Raw genomic sequence first — 26,519 nt, 5'->3', positions numbered from 1 at the left:
CAATCAGTTGCCATGGAGAAGCCACAAATGAAAGATTTCTAGGCGGGGGATGAGGATCTGTGTGGCAGGGTGGTCAGGACTCTGGGTTCAGACGGGAGGTTTTAATTGCATATTAGCAACCCTTTTAGACTATTAGGATATTTTTAAAATTTCCTATGAGGCCCATTCTTCAGATCCCTTAATGGATTAGGCTGGATAATTGCTCATATATCAAAGGATAAATTGTTTAGAGACATGGGAGCCTAAAGAGAAATTTTCCACTTCATTCTCCTTCAATGCAATTCATTATTTTTTCCCTCCTTATAATGTGCTGTACAAATCAGGTTATAATAGGAAAATCATCCTTTATCTAAGAGGGACGCACAATTTGGAGGCAGCCTGACCTGAGCTCAGGTTTGCTTCCAGCATTTACTAGTTATGTGGACTTGGCCAAGGCATGCGATTGCCCTGACTTCAGTTTTTCCCTCTGTAAAATGGGAAGGATATTAGCTATGAGAAGGATGTTAGCTATGTTGGTTTACATGGGAATGGTTGAGGAACAGCCCTGAAATACTGTAGCTGCCAAATCGAGAGTTGTTACTTTATAGCTATAACGATTCACGTGTCTGTGTGAAGCATCTGCTTGGAAGGGAAGGAGGTGGATTAATGCGTGCAATGATCTATATTTACAGACGCTTTACACACAGTTTCCTAAGGTTCTTATAGCATCCTGCAGTGCGAGAAGAACTGCACCCGTTTTCCAAGAAAGAAACTAGATCCTCAGGACGTTGACCGACAGCTCTGTGTCCAGAAGGGGCAGAACCTGGGATTCGCACCAGGTCAGTATGACTCCCCAGCTTCCACCCTTTTCCCCACAATTCCCTGGGACATGGCGGCCCAGGGAGGCTGAGGATGAAGCTCAGAAGAGGCTACAACTGCGTCACAGAGGAGGCCTCTGGTGCTCCCAGGCCAGCCCACTTTCCGCTAGAATTTCCTAAACAAAGACATTTTTCTTCTAACTGCTGGATCATGAGCAATGATGCTGCAGGTGAGAAAAACACCTGTGGTGAGCGTCCCCGAGACAGGCTCGCTTTCCTCAAAGCCCTTCAGGGCGATGACGCTGACCAGGTAATCCGCTCCAGGTAAGAGTCTCAGCAGCCTGGTCTGGGTCTTGGTCCCATCCACAGTCACCGCTGAGGGCGCACCTGGAACACAGGAAAAGCAGGAGGGACTTAAGCACACCTGTCCCAAGAGTGGGCGTAACCGGTTTGGCAGTGACACTGCATTTATCCAGCATTTTCTTCACTTCTTCTCATTTGCTCCTACCCTCTAGCATAAGAGAAGAGGTTTTACTCTTTGTATAATGTTTTTTTCCATCCATGCAGAGGCCAAAAACTAAGCCAGGGGAGGAAAAATTATGAGGTCACAATGTGCTACAAATGGCAAGTTTCCATTCAGTAGAGAGCTGGCATGCTGTATAAATTTTATTTATCTATTTCTTCCCACAAAGGATACGGGAAGCTCACTGTGTAATGTATATCTGATATATTTAATCCATTGTATTCGCTTAACTATATATAGACTTATCTCTTACTAGCAGATATTCTACGATTGAAGAAGATGATCATGGTCTAATTTGTACTCTTATATCTATTAAAAAGTCCAAAATTTTTGTTTTTTAGAATCTGGGGGCTTTTGAGGAGCTTGTGTATCAGTTGACCGAACTCCCTACAGAGATGCTGCAGCGTGTCTCTGAAGAGATAATCATCTTTGTATACACTTTGCATACACTTATCAACTATCATCTTTGTGTACACTTCCACTAATAGGGAGCTCACTACCTCCCAGAATGTCTTTAGATAGATTTGAATATGCTTCCTCCCCCTACCCCCGCCCCGTGGTCTTGTGGTCTCTATTATGGCCCATGTGCCTGAACTAGAACTTTCAACTCTGCAAAGTCACAGCTTCCCATCCTTTGCTGAGACAGACAGATTTGGGGACCAAGAGGCAAAGATCAGTTTTGCCAAACAAAAAAGGTCAATGGGTTTAGAGTCTTTTGTCCTTGTGTGAAAACATTATTGGGGATCTATTGCTCATAGAATTTTAGAATTATGAGACTGGAAATGATCTTTTTAACATGATTCCTCAAGGTATAGTTTCTTTCAAGGATCTCATAGCACTTTACAAATGAAGTCTATTCAGATGGTCTCAAATATGAAGAGGAGGATGGAATTGTCTGAGTCACAATTCCACCCAAACACTCCAGATCCCTTCCCTCTCCCCACCAAGCGCCCTACCTCCTGCAATGGGCACATAGGTGACCCGGAAGCTCTCCACCTGGGTAGTGGGTGCCATCCAGCTGACACTGGCTGCGTTTTCAGTGATGTCTGAGAAAATGATTTCCTTCGGGGAGCCCATGGCTGTTGAGGAGAAAGCACAGGAGAAACCCAGAAACAGTTAACTCTCTTGCTCATCAGTGATTCTTCCTGAATTCCTTATCCATGAAAGCTCAGTTTACATCTGAGCCAAGCCTTTAGGATGGAGGATGTGGTGATCTGTGGTCAAGTTATGACTTGATGGAAACAATTGCTCTTTCATTCAGGTACAGGGCCCAGAGCTGCAGAGCTGCCATTTGGTTTCATCCAAAAAGAATGTTAGCATAGCTGACATCTAAAAAGTGAGGGTAAGTGGGTAGTTTCACAGTTTGAAATAACCTTCCTTTCATTTTTGATGTTTATCACTTTTTTTCAAATCTTTGCCTTTTAATTCCTTTTATGATTAAAGAAAATTTGATATTAAATGATACCAAGTCTTGATGGGTCTTCCCTGGTGGCTCAGATGGTAGACAATCTGCCTGCAACGTGAGAGACCTGGGTTTGATCCCTGTGTCTGGAATATCCCCCGAAGGAGGGGATAGTACCCACTCCAGTGTTGTTGCCTGGAGAATTCCACGGTCAGAGGAGCCTGGTGGGCTACAGTCCATGGCATTACAAAGAGTTGGACATGACTGAGCGACTAACATTTTCACTTTCAAGACTTGGTAAGTGCTCAGTTCTTTCGCTTTATAAGGATTAACCCTCACTCAGAAACCACTGAGAAGAAGGTGTGGTTGTAGCCAATTTACAGGAGACCAAACTGAGGCTCCACTTTCACTTTTCACTTTCATGCATTGGAGAAGGAAATGGCAACCCACTCCAGTATTCTTGCCTGGAGAATGCCAGGGATTGGAGCCTGGTGGGCTGCCGTCTACGGGGTCGCACAGAGTCAGACACGACTGAAGCGACTTAGCAGCAGCAGCAGCAAACTGAGGCTCAGTTCTCCAATGAATACTCTTGTGATGTGATCTAAGTCCCAGGACTGGGCGGCAGAGCTGGGCATAGCCCTGGGATTCTGGAAATAATGTTTACATGGAAACTGACCTCGACAAACTCATTCCCAGAATTGGATGGAGATTCAGAGCCAGAAGAGGGAGCTCAGAACCATCCCCAAGGCAAGCCCCTCTTGAATACTGGGTCTACCTGCGGGGAAAGCCATGCCCTGGGGAACACTTTTTGCTACGTAAATACCTCCCCCGCAAACCCAGTTTCCTTTGGCTTTTCTCTGTGTATTTTTTGGCTTAGCTTTTTGCCCTCTTCAGCTGACCATGCTTAACCATACAATCCAGGAAACAATTTTCGGGTCTCCAGGGAGCTCATTTCCTCATCTTTTTCCCTCTGCAGCCCACGTTGATCATTAAGTTCTGAAACCCACAGCCCACTTTGGGGAGTTTTTTTTTTTTCCCTCTCCATTTCTGCTCTTTCTCCCTCCTCCGACGCGTTCTCCTGTGATCTGCTAGCCACCCCCAGATTCTGTGGCTGCCTGGGGTTTTGCCTTCTCCTTGGAGGGCTTTGGAAGCCACATGGCTCTGGAGTGGGATGATCTTGATTGTCCGAACACCCTGGAGAGGCTGGGCGACTAGGGCAGCTCCTGTGACTCATAGGAGCCTCCCTTGCTCCATCTCAGTGGGAAAAGTGGTGCCCACTTTCAGGAATGTTTTGAGGATTAGCAGAGATGATTGATGTAAAATCCTAGCACAGAACTTGGCACACAGTGAGAATTCAGTAAATGCTTGCTTTTTTTTTCTTTCCCATGTGACTCTTTTTTTCCCCCCACCATGGGCAACCTGAATTTTGAAGTAGTCACCCAGGAAAGATCTAGATGAGGCAGAATAAGAAAAAAAAAACAAAAAAACCCAGTGAGGTGTGTAAACTCAGGCACAGGGGCTCTCTTGCAGCAAGCCTGATCCACTCGGACCTCCACTCTGTGAAACTCATCACGCCAGGTCCTGGCACACTTTAGAAGGTGCATCTGGCCACAGCTCCCCTATCTAGATCCCAGTTTTCTCAGTTGCACAATGGCAATATTATCTGCCCTGTCTTTAAAACAAAACAAAACAAAACAAACCCATGAGAATTAGTAACCTCATCTGTCACGCACTCCTGAGGGATGCACTGGAAAGCGACAGCAGGCAGAGAGCCGCGTGTCGTCTGAAGAACGGCTCAGTGGTGGTGGAATTCCAGGGTCAGTGGTATTTTTAGACAACAGACCTTCCTAGGTGCGGAAGACACTTTGTTATTTTAGCATGTGTCCTGCTGCCGTAAACAGGGCCCACGAGTCTCCAGCACCGAAGGGGAAGGGAGGGCCAACGGGAGCCTGAAGGCGGAGCCTCATAGAATAACTAAATTTTGCCTATTGAAAAGCTAGGGGGACCCAGGAAAGGCAATGCCTCTGACTCTCTTTCTGAGTAGACTCTTGGTTTTCAATAAAAGTTCCATTAGGGAAGCATTGGAAATTGCTAGAAATTCTCAAGGAGGTTGAAGAGGACTTCTGTTTGTTCTCTGCATAAAATGTTGCCTCCCCAAATCTGGAGCAAATTTCTTTAATAATGTCTCCATTCACAATCATTTAAAAACCTTTTACCTTCAACATAGTTTTATAAATACTTAATATATGTGAATCCTGTGAGAAGCTAAGGAGATGGTAGCCAGCATGGTTTAAGAGCAAGGACTTGGAGGTACACTGACCTGGTTTTGAATCCCATTCTGGCTTTACTAGATAACAGCACCTTAGCCCCTTAGGTCTCTGTGAAATGGGGCTGAATGTGTCGCTCAGCTGGACTGTCTGTGTCACGTGAATCAGTGAGGAAAAGTGTGTCAGTTGCACTGCTATGGGTGGCATGAAGTGCAAGCTCTATAATAGGTGGTTATCATCTTTACACTTAATGAGAGTCAGAGCCAAAGGCACGAGGCACAGAGAGTTGGCTCCTGTAGAGGAAGGACTGCTGAGCACGTGTCTCCAGACATGATGCCATTGCAGCTCTGTGGTTTGTGGTTTCAAGTGCATCGAACTGGAACTGACTGGAGGGGCTGGGAGGCTGCCTGGCTGGGAAAGTGAGATGGGGTGAGAGGGGGTACATTCTGGGGCTTGGAGAGGGGTTTCCCCCTTGGCTTCAGGGTGCGGAAGGGGTGTACAGTTAGGGTGGTGATGGGGCAGGTTAAGAAACATTTGAAGGTCCTCACTATCCCCAAGGTAGGCAGTAGGAACCTCCAGAAGAAAATGACAGAGTCATCTTACTCTGGTTTTGGATTTTGAAGTATTTTCTTTTCTATTCTAGGGACCATCCAGATGGTACCCAGAAGCGTGTTGGCATTTAACTTCCCAGAGATAAGAGAAGCTCCTCTGGCTTCCCAAAGGGGGACCAAGGCCATTGTGAAGAAGTGGCTCAATCCATGAAGAGGAAGAGCAGCCACTGTAGATGCAGGGATTGGCAGAGGAGAGAACAACCCATAACCTAAGGTCTGGCAGTAGGGGAATAGTTAAATAAACAAGATATGTGGGAATATATCTGAGATCTATTAATAAGCAAGGAACACACATACACACACCAGTGTGTGGAAGAGTGGGTGTGTTAATCACTGTGCCAAAAAAAACCTGGAAAAAAGAGAGAACACAGACTCCGGTCTAATCTTGTCTGTCTGTAAGAGTATTTCTGCAGAGATTCAGAAGAAAGTAGTCATGCTGACTGCTTCTAGATAGAGCAACTTAGTGAGGACAGCAGAATAGAGACCTCATTGTATATTCTTCTTTTTAACCTTTAAATTTTCAACCAAGTGGACCATTAAAAAATGTAAATTAAATCACCCAAACATAGTATCAGCTAAAATTGTTACAATGGGCAAGGAAATATACTCAACATTCCTGATCTGACGGGAACCTCATAGCTGACCTTTGAGTTAGGGCCTATTGGCCAAGGGAGGGGACAGACACTCAGAGGGGAAAGGAGACTTGCTCAGGAGCAGGGGTCAGACGCCAAGAGATCTGCCCAGAGGCTGTAGGCTTAACCACTTGGCTACACTGCCTCCAGCCACTGTCTCTGTGTGGGGGCACTCGGGGCTGCCAGCCTGTGCTCAGGGAGTGAGAGGAGATGCTGCAGCAGCTTTTATAAAGAAAAAGAGGAGCAGAAAGAAGGGTTTACAAGGAGAAAGAGTGAAAAGACAAAAGGGAAACTTTCTGAAGCTGATGAGGTGACTGAGATGTCTACTGTGCTCCAGAGTCACCTCTCCCGTCATTCCAAATACCAGAGCACACGTGTGTACACATACACACACAGACACAGACGCGTCTCTTCAGCTGTGAAATACAATGCCCCAGAGAAAGAAGTCAAAGAAAGGGCTATCTTACAGAGCCTTTTCTTTTGTTCTTAAAAAAAGAGCTCATGATTATTCGTTCTCTTTTTTGCTTTAAAACTGCAGAGCCTTTGGGGAAAAAAAAAGATCAGCAAAACAAAATCGCCGATCAGAAGTAAACTTTGAAAAGCAGTGTTTATAAACCAGGGTCAAAACCAGCCTCTGCCTCTGATCTAGAGTTGTTTTGTGGGAAGCCACAGGGAGGAGGAGACAGGGACTCATGTCCCGGGAGATGGGGCCTCTGTGTTAATAAGAAACAGGGTATTTCCTCTGGCTGAATTACTGCCTGGATCTCAGCATTTCCTCCACGTCTACAAATACCAATTTTTATTTCTACAGGTGGCTTCTCAGAGCTCATTTGGTCCTGAAAGTTGGCATCATAAGATACTCTGGACAAAGGGAAGGTGTAGTCCAGTGTTGTGCTCTTTGCATGTCAGAGGTGGCAAGCGTGTATAGTAGTTGGTTATGTTATCTAGCCTGCCTCTATTTAATAGTAGTAAAATAGCTTGGTATTTAGGTTCTACTCCAAATCTGGCTGTGTGACCTTAGGCCAATCACTTCACCCTTCTGGGTCACAGATTCCTCATGCACAAACAGAAGGGTCTGGGATACACCATTCCTCAGGTCCCTTGTACTTCTGCTTGTGGTTTTATGATTGTTTCTTCTGGTTCCTCTGAAGCAGCTGTCTCTAGCAAATGCTCCATTTCTGTACCTGCCTTGGTTTCCTGAAGGAATTTACCCTACCTTACCATTGAAGGTCTGTCCTTTTCTCTTTAAAGAATCATGTTAATCTTAATATTATCATTTTAAACCATCTGGTAATGGCCATCTTTCTTTATTCTTCTGGAAAGAACTCACATTGAATAGAATTTTCATCTCTGCCTCTAGTGCTTTTTAGAGTTGCTGTGAGTATAAATAAAATGTGTGAGCCCGCCAAACCTGCTAACCTCTTCTTTTTTCCTTCTTGATCAAGGTACTGACTATTCACATGTAGAATTTTAGAAGTATTAATCTTTAGAGGTAGAGGTACCACTTCTCCATTATACCCTGCATGGCTTGAACATTTGACCAAAGAACACGGAAGTATATCTCTGGATAAAACATAACAGGCAGAAAGAAGGATCTTTGGAATTTGAAGAAAAAGCAATGATTGTAATGATTATCTTAATGACAATAACGAAAATGTTACTTGCTCTCATTAGCTCAGTCCTTGCTATGTGCCAGGCCCTCCCTATGGGCTTTCCATGAATCATCTCATTCAATCCTCACAACACTATTAGGTAAGTGGCATCATGCTCTTTTTGCATAAACATTTAGCCATGATCACAATCACAATCATCCAGTCTATAATCAAGAGTCATGATTCAAACCCAAGCTTGTCTGCATGCAAATCTCTAATAATTTCCCAGCCCTGTGAGAAGAGGAACAGAGAACTTTTCTCTAGTCTCTCCCATTTATATATGGTACCTGTTGTTGCTATGGCAGTGACTGGCTGGGATCGCCTTCCACTGCTTATTCCATAGAGCTCAATTTCATATTCAGTGGCCTCTCTGAGACCTGTAATGTCCCTGGTTCGTTCGGGGGCAAGGAGGGTTATCTCCAGTGGCTCGGACTGCTTTTTTGTATCTCTGATTTTGAGAACAAAACTGTCGAAGACTCCTTCATCAGCTGTCCAGGACAGACGGAACCCATCTGGGGTGGCATCTGAAACCAGAAGGTTGTCAACTTCCGGCTCGGCTTCTAGAAGGGAAGAGAATGGTGGAAGGAGGAGAGAGAAGATCACTCAGCAGCCTGTGCCATAGTCTCTCTGGTGGGGGTATTGATATGCAGCCGTGTCCCGGCTCTCAGAGTGAGAAGTGTCCTGAGATACCGAAAATAAAATGATTCAACATGGACATGTCCAGTAGGTCGAGGAGAGGAGAAAGAGAGTTGATACATTCAGTACAAGTCAAGTGGGTGCTTACATGTGTGAGTTTTGTCTAAAAGCAATTCTGTAAATCCACATCTGGACTCAGCAAAGACCCCTTCCCTGCATTATTAAACAATTTCAAAGCCAGTAACTTGTTTACATTTGCTCTCTGTCTGCCAGTGGCTGAACGCCCATGTCTGCGAGACCTTCTTCTTTTCTTTTTGCAAAGACAAATAAACCAGCATTAACGATCTGTAGAGCTGCCCATGATGATACGGCTGATTATATTTCCCTTGATCTTGAGCATTTGGCTTTTAAAACATTATAAATGTTATGCTCTTTTTCTTGGAGCTGCTATACTAAAGGAGGCTCCTACTCTTGACTGGCTTGCTTTTTGTTAACCATTCAGTAAGTGTTCAGATGGTAGAACCAAGACTTGGAACCTCTTGTACTACATACTTTAGACCCAAAGTTGTGATCTTGGATTGGCTTAACTAGACAAAACTCAGTGTCAAGGTAGATTTAGACCTGAGTTTCCCAAAGTACAATCAGAGCAAACTGTACCTGTTTGATCATCATTCATTGTCAAATAAATGTGGGAAAATTTCCTGGGTAAGCCCCTCTTGGAGAGAAGCATGCACTTTACAATGTTCTCTAGAGACTTGTGGTCAAGGATCTGTAACTCAGTGTTTCAGAAATTTATTTGAACATGGAACTTCTTTATTAAGTAGGACCTCTGAATATGGAGTTAGTCCCCTCTAGAAAGACTTTGGGAAACACAGATTTTTGACTGTTAAAGTTGTTCATGCTATATTTCTCTAGGAATTATGAGTGTGCTGAAAATTATGGATTTAGTCTGTGTTGAAGAATCTCAATGATATTAGTGTTTACCAGTATAAGTTCACAGTTGGTTTTCCAATGACAAGCCCACCTGGCAAGTTTGGCAAGACCACAGTTGAGGCTTTGAGATGACAAATGCAGTAAATAAGTTTTTGAAATATACTCCTTGGTATATTTCTCTTGAGAAGGCTGAAACGTAGCTGGGGACCAGCCGGATGAACACAGAGGAGGGTAACACACAAGAGCTACAGACAAGATGCGGTCAAAGGATTCGGGACACCTAGTGGAGACATTTCGACCTTCTCGTTTCTGGAGTGGGAGGAAAGGAGCACTCGTTAGAGACGTGAGACGAGAGACAGTGCTGGGGGTGGGGGTGGGGACACAAAGACTAGGCCACATCTATGGATTAAGTAGGAAACATGGACAAGACTGTTAAAACCATGGCGGTCTCATAGATGGATTACATGGAGGGAACTGGGAAGAGGAGAAAATGGCTCACTTGAGCCAAAATACCTGTAATAATCTCAGCCCTCAAGGGCTTGGTTTGGTGCCCTTGGGTGAAGCCAGAGACCATGACCTCATAGCCAATGCCAGTTATAAGGCCTCTGAGCTCCAGCTTCCTCTGGGTTCCTGAAAGGGTGAATTCCTGGGGGTCCAGCAGCTTCCCAGAATCCACCACCGTGACTAGGAAGCTGTCAAAGGCATTCTCCGATGCCATCCAGGAAACTGTGAACCCGTAGGGATTAATGTCGGAAATGGTTAGGTTTTCCAGAAGGGGCAGGGCCTCTGAAAGAAGGGAGGGGTGAAAAGAACTCAGGTTAGCGGCGCTGACTCTGCCAGGACAGCACAAGTCTCCACAAAAACTGATGAGATGCACAATCAATCATCAAACGTGTTAATGTGCTCAGAAAATGCATTTTTGGTAAGAGCTTATCAGTTGCCAGGTGCCGTTGTCTTGTGTAGATCTCTTAACAAGTCTCTGAGATGGACGTCATTCCCACGATACAGGTAAGAAAGCCGAGCTTCAGAAGAAGTTGACTGACTTGGCCAAAGTCGCAGGGCTAGTATGTGACAGCACAAGGCTCTAGCTGGGTCTGACTCCAAAGGCCATGGATTTTTCCCAAGAAAACTGAATATCTTGTAATGGGTTTGGACTCCTTTGTCTATTTCCCACTAACTTATGGTCTTGAAGAAAATCAGCTTATTTATTTTTAAAACATACTCCCTTTTTAGTGTATTTTATATGTTTTTATTCCACTGCTAGATCTTATTTAGCATTAAGTTGACCAGGCCAGTTAGTGATGTATATCCTCACCAGCTGAGATAAAGGGATGAGGTAAGATTTTCTTGTGTGTCCAAATTTAACCAATTATGATTATGGCATATACTAAGATTTGTTAATTTTGTTTTCCTGGATAAAGGTAGGATCTTCAGTAAATTCTGTCATTATTTGTTCATTCAGTCACCAAACATGTGTCTCTGGTCCTCTTATTCCATAGGTACCAAAGGGTCTTTTTCCACATTGGAATTCCCCACAGGAGTGAGCTTGTATCAACTGAACTTCTGTTAATAATTCTCAACTGACAAGGCTTCACATCCATTATCCTATTGAACCCTCATAATGACACTGTAAGTAGATATTACTATCCTCTCTTCGCACCTATGACAACACAGTAAGCAGAGAGGTCAGGGATTTCTCCATGACCCAGTAGTAAAGGGACTTCCCAGGTGGTGTAGTGGTAAAGAACCCGCCTGCCGATGCAGGAGACGTAAAGTCATGAGTTCAATCCCTGGGTCAGGAAGATCCCCTGGAGGAGGGCCTGGCAACACACTCCAGTGCTCTTGCCTGGAGAATCCCATGGACAGAGAAGCCTGGAAGGGTATGGTTCATGGGGTCACAAAGAGCTGGGCACGACTAGACGACTCAGTGAGCGACATATCCACTAGGTGGCTGAGCTGAGATCCAGCCTAGGTCATCTGACGCCAGGTTCAGTGTTTTTTCCATACCCTAAGCCAAAGTCTAATTAGTCAACCCCATTGGTGCTGGCAAGACCTGAGGCGTGAGCAGGGGCACTGGAGAAGGCCCAGGGCCTTCCCTCTAGTAAAACGAAACACAGCAAGAGTGCATGTGTTTATTTTTATCAGAGCGGGTACGGGGGGTGGGAATTCCATGGCCAAGGGTGCTTTAGCCACATCTAGTTTAGAGCCTGTTATTTCACTGAAGCTAAATGGAAACATTCAAAGAGATAAATGACCTTATACTAATGCCCAGAGTCTAATACGTGGAATGTAAAGGAAAACGTTTTAAAAAGACATGTGTGGTGACTGAATGAACAAGTGAATGAATGCCCTCACCCCTTAAGCAGAGATTAAATTTTGTCACAGCTTGGATTTCCTGTACTTATTTTGAACTGCGTGGTGTTTGTCTTGAGGCTTTAAAAAAAAAAAAACAAATGAAGATCTACTCTAAATCATAACTCTATCAAAGGCAAAGATGAAATCACATACACTGTGCTGACAGGCTCCTTTGTCTGCAAGACAAGGGTCTCGAATTCTGCTGCAGAACTTTGTTTGGATACGTGGCGCCTTTCTCTGATAACTGGCCTCCGTGAACTTCCAGGCCATCAAAGCAGAGAATTCCAATGAACAGGAGGGCATTCAGGCTAATTAGTCCTTCAAGGGCTAGCTATTTATAGTCCCTCGTGTTCAGGGTTTTTTTTTAATTTCTTTTAAAAATATGCTTCTTTTAAACTGCAGAGTCTTTTCACATCCAGGATTAGCTGAGACAATATTGTAACTGGATCCAGGATTCCCTAAACCAGCTCTCCCAGCCCCTTTTTCTTCTCTCTGTTCTGTGGGAGACCCTGCAAGAAGCTACAAGTAAGGGCCTGAGGATCTGCATCAGGGCATACTTTCCCTCCGGGGCGGTGAAGTTCTCAGTCATCTGTCTGTCTGTTCCTTGCCCTGCCCCACTAAGGAATGACCATGTTCTGCATTTGAAGACAGGACAGTTGAATTCACATTAGACAACTGTACAGAAAACATTACCTCTCTTTGATCTTACAGTAAAAAAAAAACGTAGTGTTCTCTTAAAAATAATAGGAAAAGTCATGACTGCCAGATCTATTGTTTCTATCTAGGCTGTTGCTTTTATTTATTTATTGTATTGTTGTTGCTGCTTATCTTTAAGAACCTACTTTTCTCATACTGTTGGGAGACAGAGGAAAGGACTCAGCATCTGTAAAATGCCGCCTGGATGCCAGGCAGTTATATTTCACCATATCCATTAAATCCTGAAACTGTCAGAGGTGCCTGTTAGTATTCTGTTTTCATATATGTGAGAGTGGGGTTTCAGAGAAGTTAAGAGCTGGTCAAGGTCATGTAGTTAAAAAGATGTGGGAGAGAATTAGAAACCACATAGGCCTGATCTCAAGATTCTCACTCTTTTAGGAAACCTATGCTGCCTCCAATTAAATACTTAGCTGATCTTATTGATATATCTTATTTATGTCAATAAACAGCAATTTATAGCAATTTGGACCTCAAGAGATGCCTGGTTTCATGTGAAAATCAGCCAGCAAAGTTGGTCTCCTAAAAATGATCATTAGTGGAAAGCAAGAGACTTCTAAATGTTTTCTGAGGCTTTGCAGGTTAGAGATTTGGTAAATTGATACCCCTTTCAGCCTTTGCCATTGATTGAGGATAATTTCAGGAAAGGGAATAGAAAACCATTTCTTTATGTAATTCAAAGAGAAGAAGTCGAGTTCAATAAATAGATCGGGTGTAATTAAAATTGGGATTTGTCTGCTCTAAGGTTGAACCTTCCTTAATCTGTTGTAGATGTCAATTTTAAAAAGTAACCCCTTTATGGAAGAAAAAGTAAATCATTTTATTTCTGGGGCAGGTAGTTTATGGGCTGCTTTACCTAGCATGATTTATGGGCAAAATTCCTGCCTTGGGCCATTACCAACTTAAAACTCACTCTCCAGCCAGAATCTCCAAACTGTGAATCAGACAGCCTATAAAACTGGGCACAGAATTCCTTGGAAGCTTTATACGACTGTTGAGTCTACCATCTTCATTTCCTAAGAGTGGCTGTGAAGGGTCTCTCTTGGAAATAGCACTTGCTCTGTTTTCATGTAGAAGTTCACATATGGAATCAAGACTATACTGGGGGTTGAATTTCCCTTTAGAACGCCTATCCCCTTTCCTCCCTTCCCCAGTTTAGAATTCCGAACAAAACCAGAGCCTTTGAAAGAGTACCTGTCACGACAAAGGCAGTGAGGGGCCTGGTGGAGCCCCCAGCCCAGGTGGTCCCTGCCACACTAACGTCATAGCCAGTGTTCGCCACCAAGCCTGTGACGTGAGCGTGCTGTGCGTCTCCTGAGACTGTGAACTGCTGGGGCTCGTGCAGCGAGTGAGAATCGCTGACATTGATAACAATCTTTGCAAAAGGCCCAGCTTGAGTGGTCCATGACACGTTGAAGCTGTCAGGAGTGATATTGCTAAGGACTAGCGTGCCCAACTGTGGCTCTGGCTCTAGGGGGAAAGGAACAGGGGCAGAGAGAAAGAGAGACACATTATTAGAGGGAGCAGACGATTTCTCCAGCATGTAGCCATGGAACATGAAAGTATCAATCCCTCCAAATATTTGCTGAAAGGTAGCGTATCAAGCTTTGTCCACACCTGCATCGGTCATAAAGCTAGGAAATATACCAGTTTCTCTACAGGTGTGGATTTGCCTTTTTTTTTTTTAAGTAGAGACGTGACCATTTGCTGGTCATGTATAAAGAAAAGTCAAGAAGCCATTATAGCAGTAGATAGAATTATTGTAAAGATGTATTAAGAGTACATTTTCTAAGGTATGTAATGGGACACTAGCTCTGTGAGATGTTCCAAGACAAGATAGCTTCACATTATATTGAATAATATATCTCACCCTAGAGATTCTTGAAGTATACTAGCATTTTAAAGGAACGCCGGTTCTGTAAAGAAACCTACTTAATTTCATTTAGCCCAGCATTTCATAGCGCTACCCTGGTGGCTCAGATGGTAAAGAATCCACCTGAAATGCGGGAGACCTGAGTTTGATCCCTGGGTGGGAAAGATCCCCTGGAGGAGGGCATGGCAGTCCACTCCAGTATTCTTGCCTGGAGAATCCTCATGGACAGAGCCTGGCGGGCTACAGTCCATGAGGTCGCAGAGTCAGACACGACTGAGTGACTAAGCATAGCATTTCATTAACTTATTGATGAATGGATACCCTATCTGAGGAATAGTCTCTGAACATCTCAAGTTGCTGGTGTGCCACTGAGCATGCCTTAGAAAATGCTATTTTGGAATTTCCTGATTTAGTCTTTGATCTGTTTGGATTGTAGAAATTAAAGGTTAATATCCACACAAGAGAAATCCTTTGTAGTATTCAGAAACCCAAATGTATGCACCATGTAGAAAATCTACATCTCACTCTGAATACTATAAAGGTGAAGCTGTCTTCCACTCAAAAATCCCTGGTATATGTAAAAGTTAAAGGAAAACTTGAAGCTGGACTTTGTGTTTTCTGATATGAAATTCACTTATTGGTTAATTTGGAAAGATGGATGGTTCCACTAAGGTTAAGTTTCTCTTGTCGCTTAAAATCTAGATGATCTGTGATGAGAACAGCTTGTCTTTAATGTAGGGGGACTACAGTACTAGTTTCAGCTGAGACGTATGTGGTCTGGCCACCTAATTGCACATTTATTAAATAATACTGACATTAAAATAAGTTCAACCCAGACGAATTTTAGAGAGAAGCGACAGTCCAGGATAATTGCGATACTAGGATTAGCATTTAGTGTTGGGAAGAAGCAAACTCTTTCTTCCAAGGACTCAGATATTGTTTTGCTGCAGCTCCAGGATTTGGAGGAAAGAAGGGGCTCATTTGGATAAACTTTAAGTGGACAACTGCAGAGCGTAACTCGAAGCCATGAAGTCTCGAAGGACAAATGGATCTGGCTCAGAGGCAGAGTGTAGCCAGAAGTAATGTCATGAGATTTCCTACTTAGCAATTAGATTGAGAAGTTAACGATGCTATAGCTTTCAGCTACAGCATTGGCAAGTTACCTCAACCACAGAAAAAGTGAAATCCTCCGATGAATCTCTGTCTGCTTTTTCCTTATATGTTGCTGTGGAAGGAATCTCCCGAATTAAGGATGAATGTTAGGACTCTTCCTATGCTACCAGACGGAAACTGGCAATGCCGACACATTAACAATCATGCAGAATAAGACTTGGGTTTTCAAGGTCAGCTGAACCTCTAACTGTCTCCCAAAGGATGCAACCAAGCTGAAAAGTGAGATGCAAGAAGAAACTCAGAGAATGGTAGTGAGGGTCCAGTCAGCGTTCCATGCAAGCTAGGGATGTTTTTCTGTTACCACGTCTAACCCTTTGAAACAACTTCTTGGCATGCTGTCCCCTTCTGGGAAAAACAAACATTTCCAAAAACCTCATACTCCGAATGTTTACCGCATGCACCAAGATTTGGATAAGATGACAGATGAAAGGAAGACTCTGCCACTCTGTTATAGATATCAGTGGATGACAAAGCATGCTTGACAGAGTCAGTGTCAAAAAGAGCCGTCTCTAGGGAACACAAGCAAATAAAAGTTCTCAAGAACAAGATGAGACCACTGGGTCCTCTTGTGTGAGTCTCGGGTGTGCTTTGGGGTGTTTTTCTCTGCATGCTAGTAACACCACTTTTAAAAGCTTGGTGGAGAGAAAGAGAATGTGGATCTCTGTGACCAACAAGAGCATGCACACACTCCTTTAAACAAGACATGGGAAAACTGATTAGAAAGACCACAAGCAGATGATCATGTTCAAGAGCAGATCAGAGGATGGTTTAGAAATTCAACCAAGGCACGTTAGGTTAACTCTCTACAGACAATGCCAGATGTGAGCAGATATTTAGGAAAAAGAGGTCGACACCGAAGTTCCTTAATTTGGGGTGAGAGATTTTCTTTTAAAGTTCTAGTCGGGGTGGTTCTCTCAAATTTGAGAAGGATCTAGAGGAATAGAAGGGTGAAAAGTGGGTTGAAGGTGATTTCGGGGGGAATCCTCTTCAGAGGAAGTTCACCAGACAGTGAAGAGCCCATCATGGGAAATACCTGTGGTTGCTCGGACCATCAGGGTCTGAGCATGCTGCCTGCCAATCAGCCCGTGGAGGTGGGCAGTGTAATCAGAAGAAGCTTTGAGGTTGGTGATGACAAAGCTGCGAGACGCCGCAGGCAGAGAATGGACCACCGTCTCCTGGAGGGGATCAGAATTCCTAACTTCTACAAGGAAGCTATCAAAGGCAGACTCCTGAGCTTTCCATGAGATGGCCACACTGCCCGAAGTCACATTTGAGACAGTGAGGTGGCTAAGGAGAGGCTCAGCTACTAAAGTGAGAAGAAGAAAAAAGAAAATACAAACAGCATGTCAATGTAAAACTCTGTTAGGTCAAAATCAAAACATGTAAGACTAAATCCATCAAGTTTTAACCTTTACCCTCTGATAAAGGAACTTGCCCTTTTTTGAAAACCAACTTGAGCCATGAGAAAGAAATACATGTGTTTGATTTCTGTAGGTTTTGATGAACTTTAATCTGGTTGGGATGAGAATGAGGTACTGCTGGCTAGCTCACTGTTTTTCCCTCGGTCCATGCTGATAACAATTTGTAGTCTCATGCAGAATGAGGACAGACCCTCCCTCAGCCTCGGGCAACTTAAAATGAGGGAGTTTGGATACTGCAATGTTAATTTTTTTCTTGAATTCTTCTAGAATATGGGAACATTTTTGTGAGAAGAAGAGAATCTCCTGTTTACTCCACAAATGACTTTTAATTTCAGTCTGTGATATCTAATTTTATCTGTCAGGAGAAGGCATTGTCCAAAAATGTGCTAAGAATGCTATTTTGAAATGGACAAGGCTCTCCTTGTTGAATTCACGTAGAATTGTCTTTTGCTGCATGCCAGAGAGCATCTCTGAGAGTGTGCATGTCACAGATAACACAGACTTGCTGAGGGCAGGTCACTCTTCAGTTAACCAAGTTCCATATATAAACACGCCTACTCTGTTTCTGCCATCTGCCATTCACGGTTCTGGGAGCAAGCCAGCATGTTCTGGTCTTTTCTTCTAGAGGTAGCCTTGGAATTGGGGTGGTCTGAATAGCGTGACTTCCTCCTACACTCCTCTGATGAATAACCTTTGTTGACTGTCCTCACTTTCCCAATTCAATTCCCAAGTCCTCATTCAATCATTGGAATATTGGGGTTTGGGGAACTCAAAGGCACTGGGAAGACAAAAGCCATCATATAACACGCAATATACTTTTTAAGACCTCTTTGACCAATATAGACATCTTCCCAAGTCAAGAACAGCTCTCATCAGAGGTTTTTCGTTACTGAGGAAGAGAATTCTCTTTTCCAGATTCAGCTTGGCAATCTGGGCCACACTATATATTATGCTGGAAATGGCTTGGTCAGTGATAAAGTAGGAAAGTCACCATGTGGGCTGCTGCTGGAAGAGAGGCATGGTCAACAGTGCTCCAGGCTAGTGTCAGGGAACAGTTGCTGCCCTGTGACCTGGGCTTCCGTGGGAGTGAAGGAGTGGCTTCATCCTGCAAAAAAGACTCCGGAGAGAGGGTGTTAGGAATGGGCGAATGTGCGTGTACCTGTGCTGGCCGTGGCACTGATGGTTTTGGTCTGCATGCTGGGAGCGAGTCCAGAGAGGTAGACAATAAAGTCATTACTAGGGCGGAGCCCTGAGATGTGGGCTGTTCGTTCAGCACCAGAGACGTTATATTCCATGGTCTCCAGGAACCTATTGGAATCAATAATTTCAACAGTAAAGGTCTCGAAGGCACCATCAGTAGCGGTCCAGGAGAGATTGAAACTCTCAGAAGTGATGTCGGAAACACTTAAGTTTCCAAGTTCAGGTTCTCTGGCTGAAAAAGGAGGGGTAGGAGAGAAGAAACAAATAAATCTGAATTAGTCACGGGCTTGGGTTTTAAGACTGTAGTTGTTAATAGCTGAGTAGAAAGATCTGCCAGTGCAGGGTCAGGGCAAAATGAAGCAACGAAGCAATGTTACCAGTCAGTGCCAATAGGAGAGAAAAGGGGGATTTGTTAAAAGGAAAAATGTAAAAAGGAAGGTATAGCAAGTAGATTTGCCTGCTCTGGAGCTGCCACACCTGATCAGGGCCTGCCTGAGATCTGGCCTGAGTGAGGAGACAGGCTCAGTGTTGGCGGCAGGAACTGCTCTGCCGAGGCCCCAGTGCTTCTGGGAGCCGCACCTCAGGGATGCTGGCCGTCCGTCAAAAGATACGAGTGCTGGCAGCTTTCAGCCTCTTAAATTGCACTCAGGAGACCATGTGCACTTGCTTCCCGCCAGCAGGCAGATATCCTCTGCTTTGAGGGAGTTCCCATCTATTCAGATGATGACTAAATAATTCTGATGCCATTCCTCTCCCACGGTGGTACCTTGAGGCTTCTGATTTTGTGACTTAAAGAGAATTGGCAATTTGTCAGTGTGATTCTTCGTACTTCTGACAAGGGCCAGCTGTTCTCAGATTCTGTTAAAATAGCTTGTCCTTTCTTAACTGCTTCTCCGGGGGCCAAGAAGGCTAGTATTGCCTTGCCAACGGAGAGAGCTGAGCCAGGATGAGGCCATCAGGCAGCCCTGTCCGGCCAAGAAGTAACATTTTGTCTCAATGCTTTTCTGAGCAACAGGAATAAAACATGCAGAGGGCAGGCAGGAGCAGGGTTTGCAAAGCTAGTATTGTCTCTCTAGCAGGGCAGGAGAAAGCTCTCCCTTCCCAAGAGATCTGATGAAATGCAGACCAGATGGAATTATGGCTCTTCCTCCCCACAGACTGACTCATCAGAAGCAAGCATGTTGGTATCATTATAAAGAAATAAAAAAACAAAAAACAAAACATAAAAATACTAAGAACACCCAAACCACAAGATCTACAGGAAAGATGAAAAGTGGTGGGTGATGTCTCTGCCTTCTGAGAGGGAATGGTTTATGGATGTTAGATAAAAGGGCCCCAGATCCATCCAGGGCAGCCTCAGCCCTAATTCTTAGGCATTTCAGGGTCACCATTCATGCATCAGTTGTCTGTGCTGTATGTTTGTATCAGTAAGAGTTACTGAAATGGTGCAGGCTGAAAAGGAGAACCATGTTTTTAGTAGAATCAACTAGGACATAAAAGTTCACACGAAATTTAAGTTGCAATAATTATCGGAAAATGGGAAAGGCATATTCAAAATCAAACTAACCAGCCTCTGCTCAACTTCAGACCAATGGAGGCACAAACCAGGGCCAGGGGGGCTGTGCTCTTGAGCAAGGTCCAGGGAAACACTGAATGCTCTGTCATGGGCACAGACTGATAAGCACACTAAAATGCACCCTCCTGGGTCTGGGCGGAGAGTGCGCCATCCAAAGGCCAACAGTCCAGGAGCAGCTCTTCATTAAAAGAACAGAAAGGGCATCGGATCTTTGACATTCATAGCCTGGGACATTCATTGCTTCAAACGCTGCTGTGTGTACTTCTGCTAATGAATGGCTTTTTCTTTGGTACAGTCTCCAGTCATAATTATGTGATTTTTTTTTTCTTTTCTGGTCTAGCTATTTGCTAATTTTATGTTCTAACAATGACTCAGTATCTGAGAGAACTGCTCGGAGGAGGGTAATTCAGTTCTCTTATTACACTCAGTTCATTTTAGAGAAACATTTAAATTAAAACATTTCTTTTTAAATGCAAGAACCACGGTGCCCATATCCTTGAGGGATTAGGAATAGTAAAGCACCATTTTCAACTTGCAACAAAAAGACTCTAAAGTAAATAACATGTGCTCCACCAGAACTCACTCGTGGGAAGGTTGGCTTCTGGTTTCATCCAACCGCGAGGGAAGAGAACGGAGACCATCAAGCTGGCTCATGAAATGGAAAGCTGTCATTCAAAAGAGGTGCAGTTACAGGACTAGACAGGTAAGGTCTGGGAGAGGTTAGAGGTCAGAAAAGGCCACATTTGCACGTACATTCCTGAGATGTCAAAGGCATCTGGACCAAGGCACAGCCCACGGGCAGGCTCTGAGCATGCAAGTTCAGCAGCTAATGGGCACATGGGAAGGACTTAGGTATGGATGCAAGCTGACTCCTCGCACGATCTCTTGGAGAGAAATCACCCTGGACAGGGAGAACAAGGTACCTGTGGAGGCCTCAGCAGAGAGCACTGGGGTCCTATAGCCCCGGATCACCCCGTGGATGGTGACTCTGTAAGGGGTGGCGGCCTTCAGGCCCGGGATGTCCACAGCCCGCATGTTCCCGGGCACCGTGAGGTTCTGAGCCGCCTCCACCCTGTTGGCCTCCTGCACCTGAATGACAAAGTGCTCAAAGGCCTGATCAGCTGCGGTCCAGTTGAGTCTGAGGCCATCCCAGCCAGCCTCAGTCACGACTAAGTCTCCCAGCTGGGGGAGCTCCGCTGAAGAAGGACAGAGAGGAATTTGTCAGTCCTGCCAACCAAACATGAGGAAGGAACGTCCCACAGCCCAGCTCTAGGGAAGACAGAAAGGGGCAAAAGGTTTTCTTGTGTTTGTGTGTGTGTGCTCATTCCTGATCTCAGGAAATTTCAGTTTGAACTGCGGTAACTGGCCACAGCTTTCTTAGGGAGATGAAGACGGTCACAAAGGGGATCATCTGTGTTGCTTATCCTTGACTTGGTGATGCCAATATTTCCCCGAATATTTTTAACCATTGACAACCCATGGGGAGGTCTCTGAGGATCATGCATGACTAGCACCTAAAAGGCCATGGAAAAGGTGGCATTGTGGGTCAGGGTAAGGGAAGTAAGAATTGGTTAAAAGTATAGGGACTTCCCTAATGGCTCAGATGGTAAAGAATCTGCTTGCAATGCAGGAGACCTGGGCTCCATTCCTGGGTCAGAAAGATCCCCTGGAGGACGAAATGGCAACCCACTCCAATGTTCTTGCCTGGAGAATCCCAGGGACGGGGGAGCCTGGTGGGCTGCCATCTATGGGGTTGCACAGAGTCAGACACGACTGAAGCGACTTAGCAGGAGCAGCAGCACGTGTATCCTCCTGTATACTTTAAAAATCGTCTCTAGATGACTTATAACACCTGGTGCAATGTCAATGCTAGGTATGTAGTTACCAGCACATGGCAAATTCAAGTTTTGCTCTTTGAAGCTCCCCGGAATTCTTTCCCCTAATATTTTTGATATTGGTTAGTTGAATTTGAGAATGTGGAACCCACGGATATACAGATGTTTTGATGTTCCTCCTTGGAACTTCTTGGTCACATGGGAGAGAATTCCCTGCTTCATCTCATTACTGAACAAAGAGAGGAGAGATCCCCTCTTTGCTGGCCACAGGCTAGCTGACTGGGTGCACAAAGCATGTGCTGAATCAGGTTTGGACAAGTCTGATGTGGTATCTCCAGACTTTTCTCATCTGTCAGGGATCAAACTGTCTGTACTGAGTTCTTGGCTTGGCACGTTCCCTCCCAGCTTCTCCTGACAGCACTTTGTGTCTGAATGAAGAATGCTTGCTTCACAAATCAAGGCCCTGTGTGTGAAATGAGTGTCTACTCTTAATTAAAAGTGATTATGTTTTGCTCTGCAGATGGTGCAGAGCAGAGCCCACCATTCATTTTTCTACAATGTAGGACAGGAGGCCTGGCGTGCTGCGGTTCATGGGGTCACAAAGAGTCGGACACGACTGAGCGACTGAACTGAACAATGTGGGAAGGAAATTTAATGTAGTCATTACTGATATAGAAAGTTTGCGTTCCAGATAAGGAAAAACTCACTGCTACTCAGGATTAAATGTAATCTCCCAGCCTTTTTTTTTTTTTTTTGAGGCTGAAGTGACCATGGATTCAAAGTCAGAAAAGACAATATCTGCAAGAGTTCCATCAGAAAAAGTATGAGGTACCGGTTCTCAGGTATTCCAGGATTCGGTGCTCATGGGGCTCTGGGCAAACTGGACCTTTTGGAGGGGCTGCATTTAGACTGTAGAACTGGTCCTTTTATGGAAGAACTGGGTTGGAGACATGGGTGTGGAAGGCCCTCTCCTCCTTCCCAGCTCACCAAGAAGGGCTGTTCTTGGTGGGTCTCCTTATAAGACTGCCCACGCAAAAGGAATTCTCCTGCTAAAAACACAAAGTTTATAAACTACAGATGTAGATCACCATACTCTGCTCTGAGATCTCATGTGTCCCAAAGGCCCCTTTTGCTCCTGTTTGGTTTGATAATATTTCAGGAAACACAGGCCATTGATAATCTGGCCAGGTAAAGTGTACTGCCACATAACTTTTCTTATACAGCTTCTAGCAAGGACCAGGTTTATTCAGTATATCTCAGCAAGAAAGACAATTCATTTAATTAGGTTATTTGGGTGGCATTAAAACACAGGGTGTGTAGAGAAGGGCATGGGCTTAGAGCCCAGCATAAAAACACTCCAGGCCAGAATACTGGAGTTGGTAGCCTTTCCCTTCTCCAGGGGATCTTCCCAACCCAGGGATCAAACCCAGGTATCCCTCATTGCAGGCAGATTCTTTACCAACTGAGCCACAAGGGAAGCCCATAAAAATCCTAATCCCCCAAATCAGACCCATTTCTCCATGATCCTTTTAAAGCTGTTTCTAGCAACCTCATGACCAGCACAGTTTTCTGTAACAGATGGAGTTGCATATTTTCAGGGGACAAATTGAGATGAATTGTTTTTCCTCTCCAAACTGAATCTAAAACACTGAAGTCCAACATGACTGTCCTTTCTTGGAAATAGCCCTGCTTCAAGGATCTGCTAAGGAGAGAGAGACAGACTTGGCTAACTTCTGCATATGATGATAGACCATTTCAGAGTTTATTCTGCAGTGGTCTGACTACCAGATGGATGGCCATCAGTGACTCTGAGGCCACTGATGCTAAGATTTCTCTAGAAACTTCTGACCGTATTCTGTGTCACAACCCTGCTGTGTATGTTAATTATACTATGATGTGTTGCTATTGGATAAATTTAGCTATTTGCCATTCAAAATTTACTACAGAATGGGTGCCTTGCTAAGAACTCTCATCCATTACCTCATTTACTGCTCATGACAGTGTTCTGAGGTCAGAGTATTATCTCTGATTCAAAAGTGAGAAAAGAAGGCTCAGAGGTATAAAATGAGATACTCAAGGTTATTCAGCCAGTAAGGTGGAATTCCAACTCAGACCCTCTGGAGTTAGAGCTTGTGTTCATGCTGACTGCCAACAGCTTTGAGAGCAGTCCCTGACTCCTGGGGAATTTTCTCTATTCCAATGACAGGCTGGGGCCCCTGGCATAGGGAAGAGGGTTGTATACCTGTGATGACCTCCACAGCAAGGGGTTGAGTGCTGTGGTCCCTGACCTTGCCACGTAGGGTGATTGTGTAAGAGGTACCAGCCTTGAGGCCTGGAATCTCCACGGAGTGCTGGCTGCCAGGAACCGTGAGACTGTGAACTTCTTGGGGCTGGTCAGTCTGCCGGATCTTAATGACAAACCGTTCATAGATCCCATCGGGGCTGGTCCAGTGCAGTCTGAGGGCATCCCAGCTAACCCTGGTCACTGTGAGGTTCCCCAGACCTGGAACCTCCTCTGCATAAGGAGACAGAGTTGCCAAGTTACTAAAAAAAGGCAATGGCATTTTGGGATTCAGGTGAGATGGCACTGTGGCTGAGGTCGGGAGAGTTGTCTGGTTGGTATTGATCACAGATGTGTGATTTACAGCAGGTGTCGAGCACACTCTAGCTATTGGCACTGAAGCCAGGGCATTTCTAGTCAGCCTTTGTGTTTCACAGACAGTTCTCAGAATTGTTCACAACTTCCATTCTTGACATACAGATGGGGCTTCAGGGAGTTCTTTGGTGCGTTCTTAAAATGAGCTCAGATCAATTTTTTTTCCCCCATTCGCCAAGTGTGCTTTCCAACTTCTTAGATAATACGGCTGAAACTTGCTTTGAAAGAAAAGTCACCTCTTAATTTATGCAAGAGAAGAGAACATGGAGCTTTCCACGGAATTGGCTCCCATGCTAGGACTAGGACCTGGCCAAACAAGGGACAGGACCTCTGGGTGAATCATGGCACTCCCCGCTGGGGCAGGAGCGGAGCCCAGTGTAGATGAGGGAAGAGCATGGATCCCTGTTAAGTGGGAGGAAGCAAGTTAGTGAAGCAGTCTAGAGTACCTGTTAAGGCTTCAACAGAGTGAGGGGCTGTGCTGAAGTCCCGAGTGACCCCACGGATGGTGATGCTATAGTGAGTGGCTGCCTTGAGCCCAGGCAGGTCCACGGACCTCAGCCCTCCCGGGACAGTGAGGTTCTGGGCTGCCTCCTCCTTGCCAGGCTCCTGCACCTGAATGAGAAACTGCTCGTAGACCCCTTCTGGAGCCGTCCAGTTGAGTTTGAGGGCCTCCCAGCCCACCTCGGACACTGTGACCTCTCCCAAGTGGGGAGTGTCTCCTGGAGAAGGACAAAGAACTCGTTTAATGATCAAATCACACACGCCAATCCAGGGACTCTGTAATGGAAAAGCAGGCCTGACGTTACTTTTTTAAAGGAATGTGACTTTCTTTAGAGAGCCATGCATCACGCAGATTCCTAAATTTGAGAAATAGAGCCGACGGGGTGAGGTGTAGGAAAACATTCGTGATCTTATTTTATTAAGGAATTGCCTTCTCCTCCAGAAGACAAGAAGATTCTTAGGATTATTTTTCCTTTTAGATCTAATGCCTTAGCCTCCCTACCCAGGAGGAAGCCTGTGAAGCCAAAAGGCCCTGCCATAGGGGCTCAGCACATAGTCCCCAGGCTGGGCGTTGCAGAGCCGGAAAGGCTGTGGTTCATATGACGGGCACTGTGAAAGCTGCCCCAGGAGCTGTGCAGCCTTATTTCTTCCCCATTATCAAGCACCACAGTGCTATATCTTGGGGTATTCAAGTCTGTTTAAAAACGAGCTGCGTCTGATTATCCTTGGGCAGTTTCCTGTTGGGAAAAACAGAAGCTAGAGACAGAAAGGTAAGAGGTACCTGTGGAGGCCTCAGCAGACAGCACTGGGGTCCTATAGCCCCGGATCACCCCGTGGATGGTGACTCTGTAAGGGGTGGCGGCCTTCAGGCCCGGGACGTCCACAGCCCGCAGGTTCCCGGGCACCGTGAGGTTCTGAGCCGCCTCCACCCCGTTGGCCTCCTGCACCTGAATGACAAAATGCTCGTAGGCCTGGTCAGCGGCGGTCCAGTTGAGTCTGAGGCCATCCCAGCCAGCCTTGGTCACGGTGAGGTTTCCCAGTTCAGGGGTGTGGTCTGAATAATGACAGAGATGGCGTCCGTTAAACCGTGCCTAAAACGCTTTCCATTTGGGAACTCGGAAATGCAAACCCGCTTTGGGTGCGGAGGGGCTGTGGGGCCCGGTCTCATGCTTTACTCACCGGACCCCTGAGCCATGCTGTTGCCATCAAAACACTAGCAGGAAAGTCAATATAATACTTATTTTGCCTTGTTGCATATTGGAGTTTGTGTTTTGAAAATGTTTTTCCATTGACCAGCGTCCTGTGGATTTAGAAAGTGTTACACGTCTGTGTTAGCACTGCTCTAGGCTGCAGTTTCCATTTTGAGAAGCGTCTCTCATCCTAGGGGTGAGATCATAAAGAAGAGCCTTCAGCTGCTCCTCTTGGGATCCTTAGTCTGAGCTGGCCAGCCTGCTGTATTTTGAGAAAATTGGCTCCTCTTAGATTCCCTTCCTTTCTGTGCTTCCTCCATCTCCCTGGGAAGGCACGTTTCACAGTCTCTTTATGCTGGGATTTTTGTCAGTTTGTGGGGCTCAAATCAGTTTACATAAACCACTGTGGACAGATCAGAGATAAATTAATACGAGACAAGTAAGGCTGTCCCGAACAAAGAGCTGAGTCTCTGCAGAGCTCTTCCTCTTTGGACAGAAAGAAATGCCCTGGGAGAACAGTTATTAAGCTCAATTAAAGCTGAATTTGCTGTCTTTATTCATCTCTGGAATGA

At 45.1% G+C, this 26,519-nt stretch overlaps 1 protein-coding gene across 1 annotated transcript in view; it reads right to left on the bottom strand.

Moving 5' to 3' along the window:
- Positions 1-26,519, bottom strand: part of TNC (tenascin C) — a 103,993-nt gene that overhangs the window by 21,774 nt on the left and 55,700 nt on the right. The window contains exons 12-20 of the mRNA XM_010835131.1: positions 25,539-25,811; positions 24,703-24,975; positions 23,843-24,115; positions 20,689-20,961; positions 18,149-18,421; positions 9,967-10,239; positions 8,172-8,444; positions 2,277-2,399; positions 1,041-1,184 (exon numbers count right to left, since the gene is read on the bottom strand). Coding sequence (XP_010833433.1) covers positions 1,041-1,184; positions 2,277-2,399; positions 8,172-8,444; positions 9,967-10,239; positions 18,149-18,421; positions 20,689-20,961; positions 23,843-24,115; positions 24,703-24,975; positions 25,539-25,811 — 2,178 coding nt within the window. The remainder of the gene's footprint in view (positions 1-1,040; positions 1,185-2,276; positions 2,400-8,171; positions 8,445-9,966; positions 10,240-18,148; positions 18,422-20,688; positions 20,962-23,842; positions 24,116-24,702; positions 24,976-25,538; positions 25,812-26,519) is intronic.

Source organism: Bison bison, unplaced genomic scaffold (genome assembly GCF_000754665.1).
Source record: "Bison bison bison isolate TAMUID 2011002044 unplaced genomic scaffold, Bison_UMD1.0 scf7180017864039, whole genome shotgun sequence".
NCBI lineage: Eukaryota > Metazoa > Chordata > Mammalia > Artiodactyla > Bovidae > Bison > Bison bison.
This window is presented reverse-complemented; position numbering and strand designations above follow the sequence as displayed.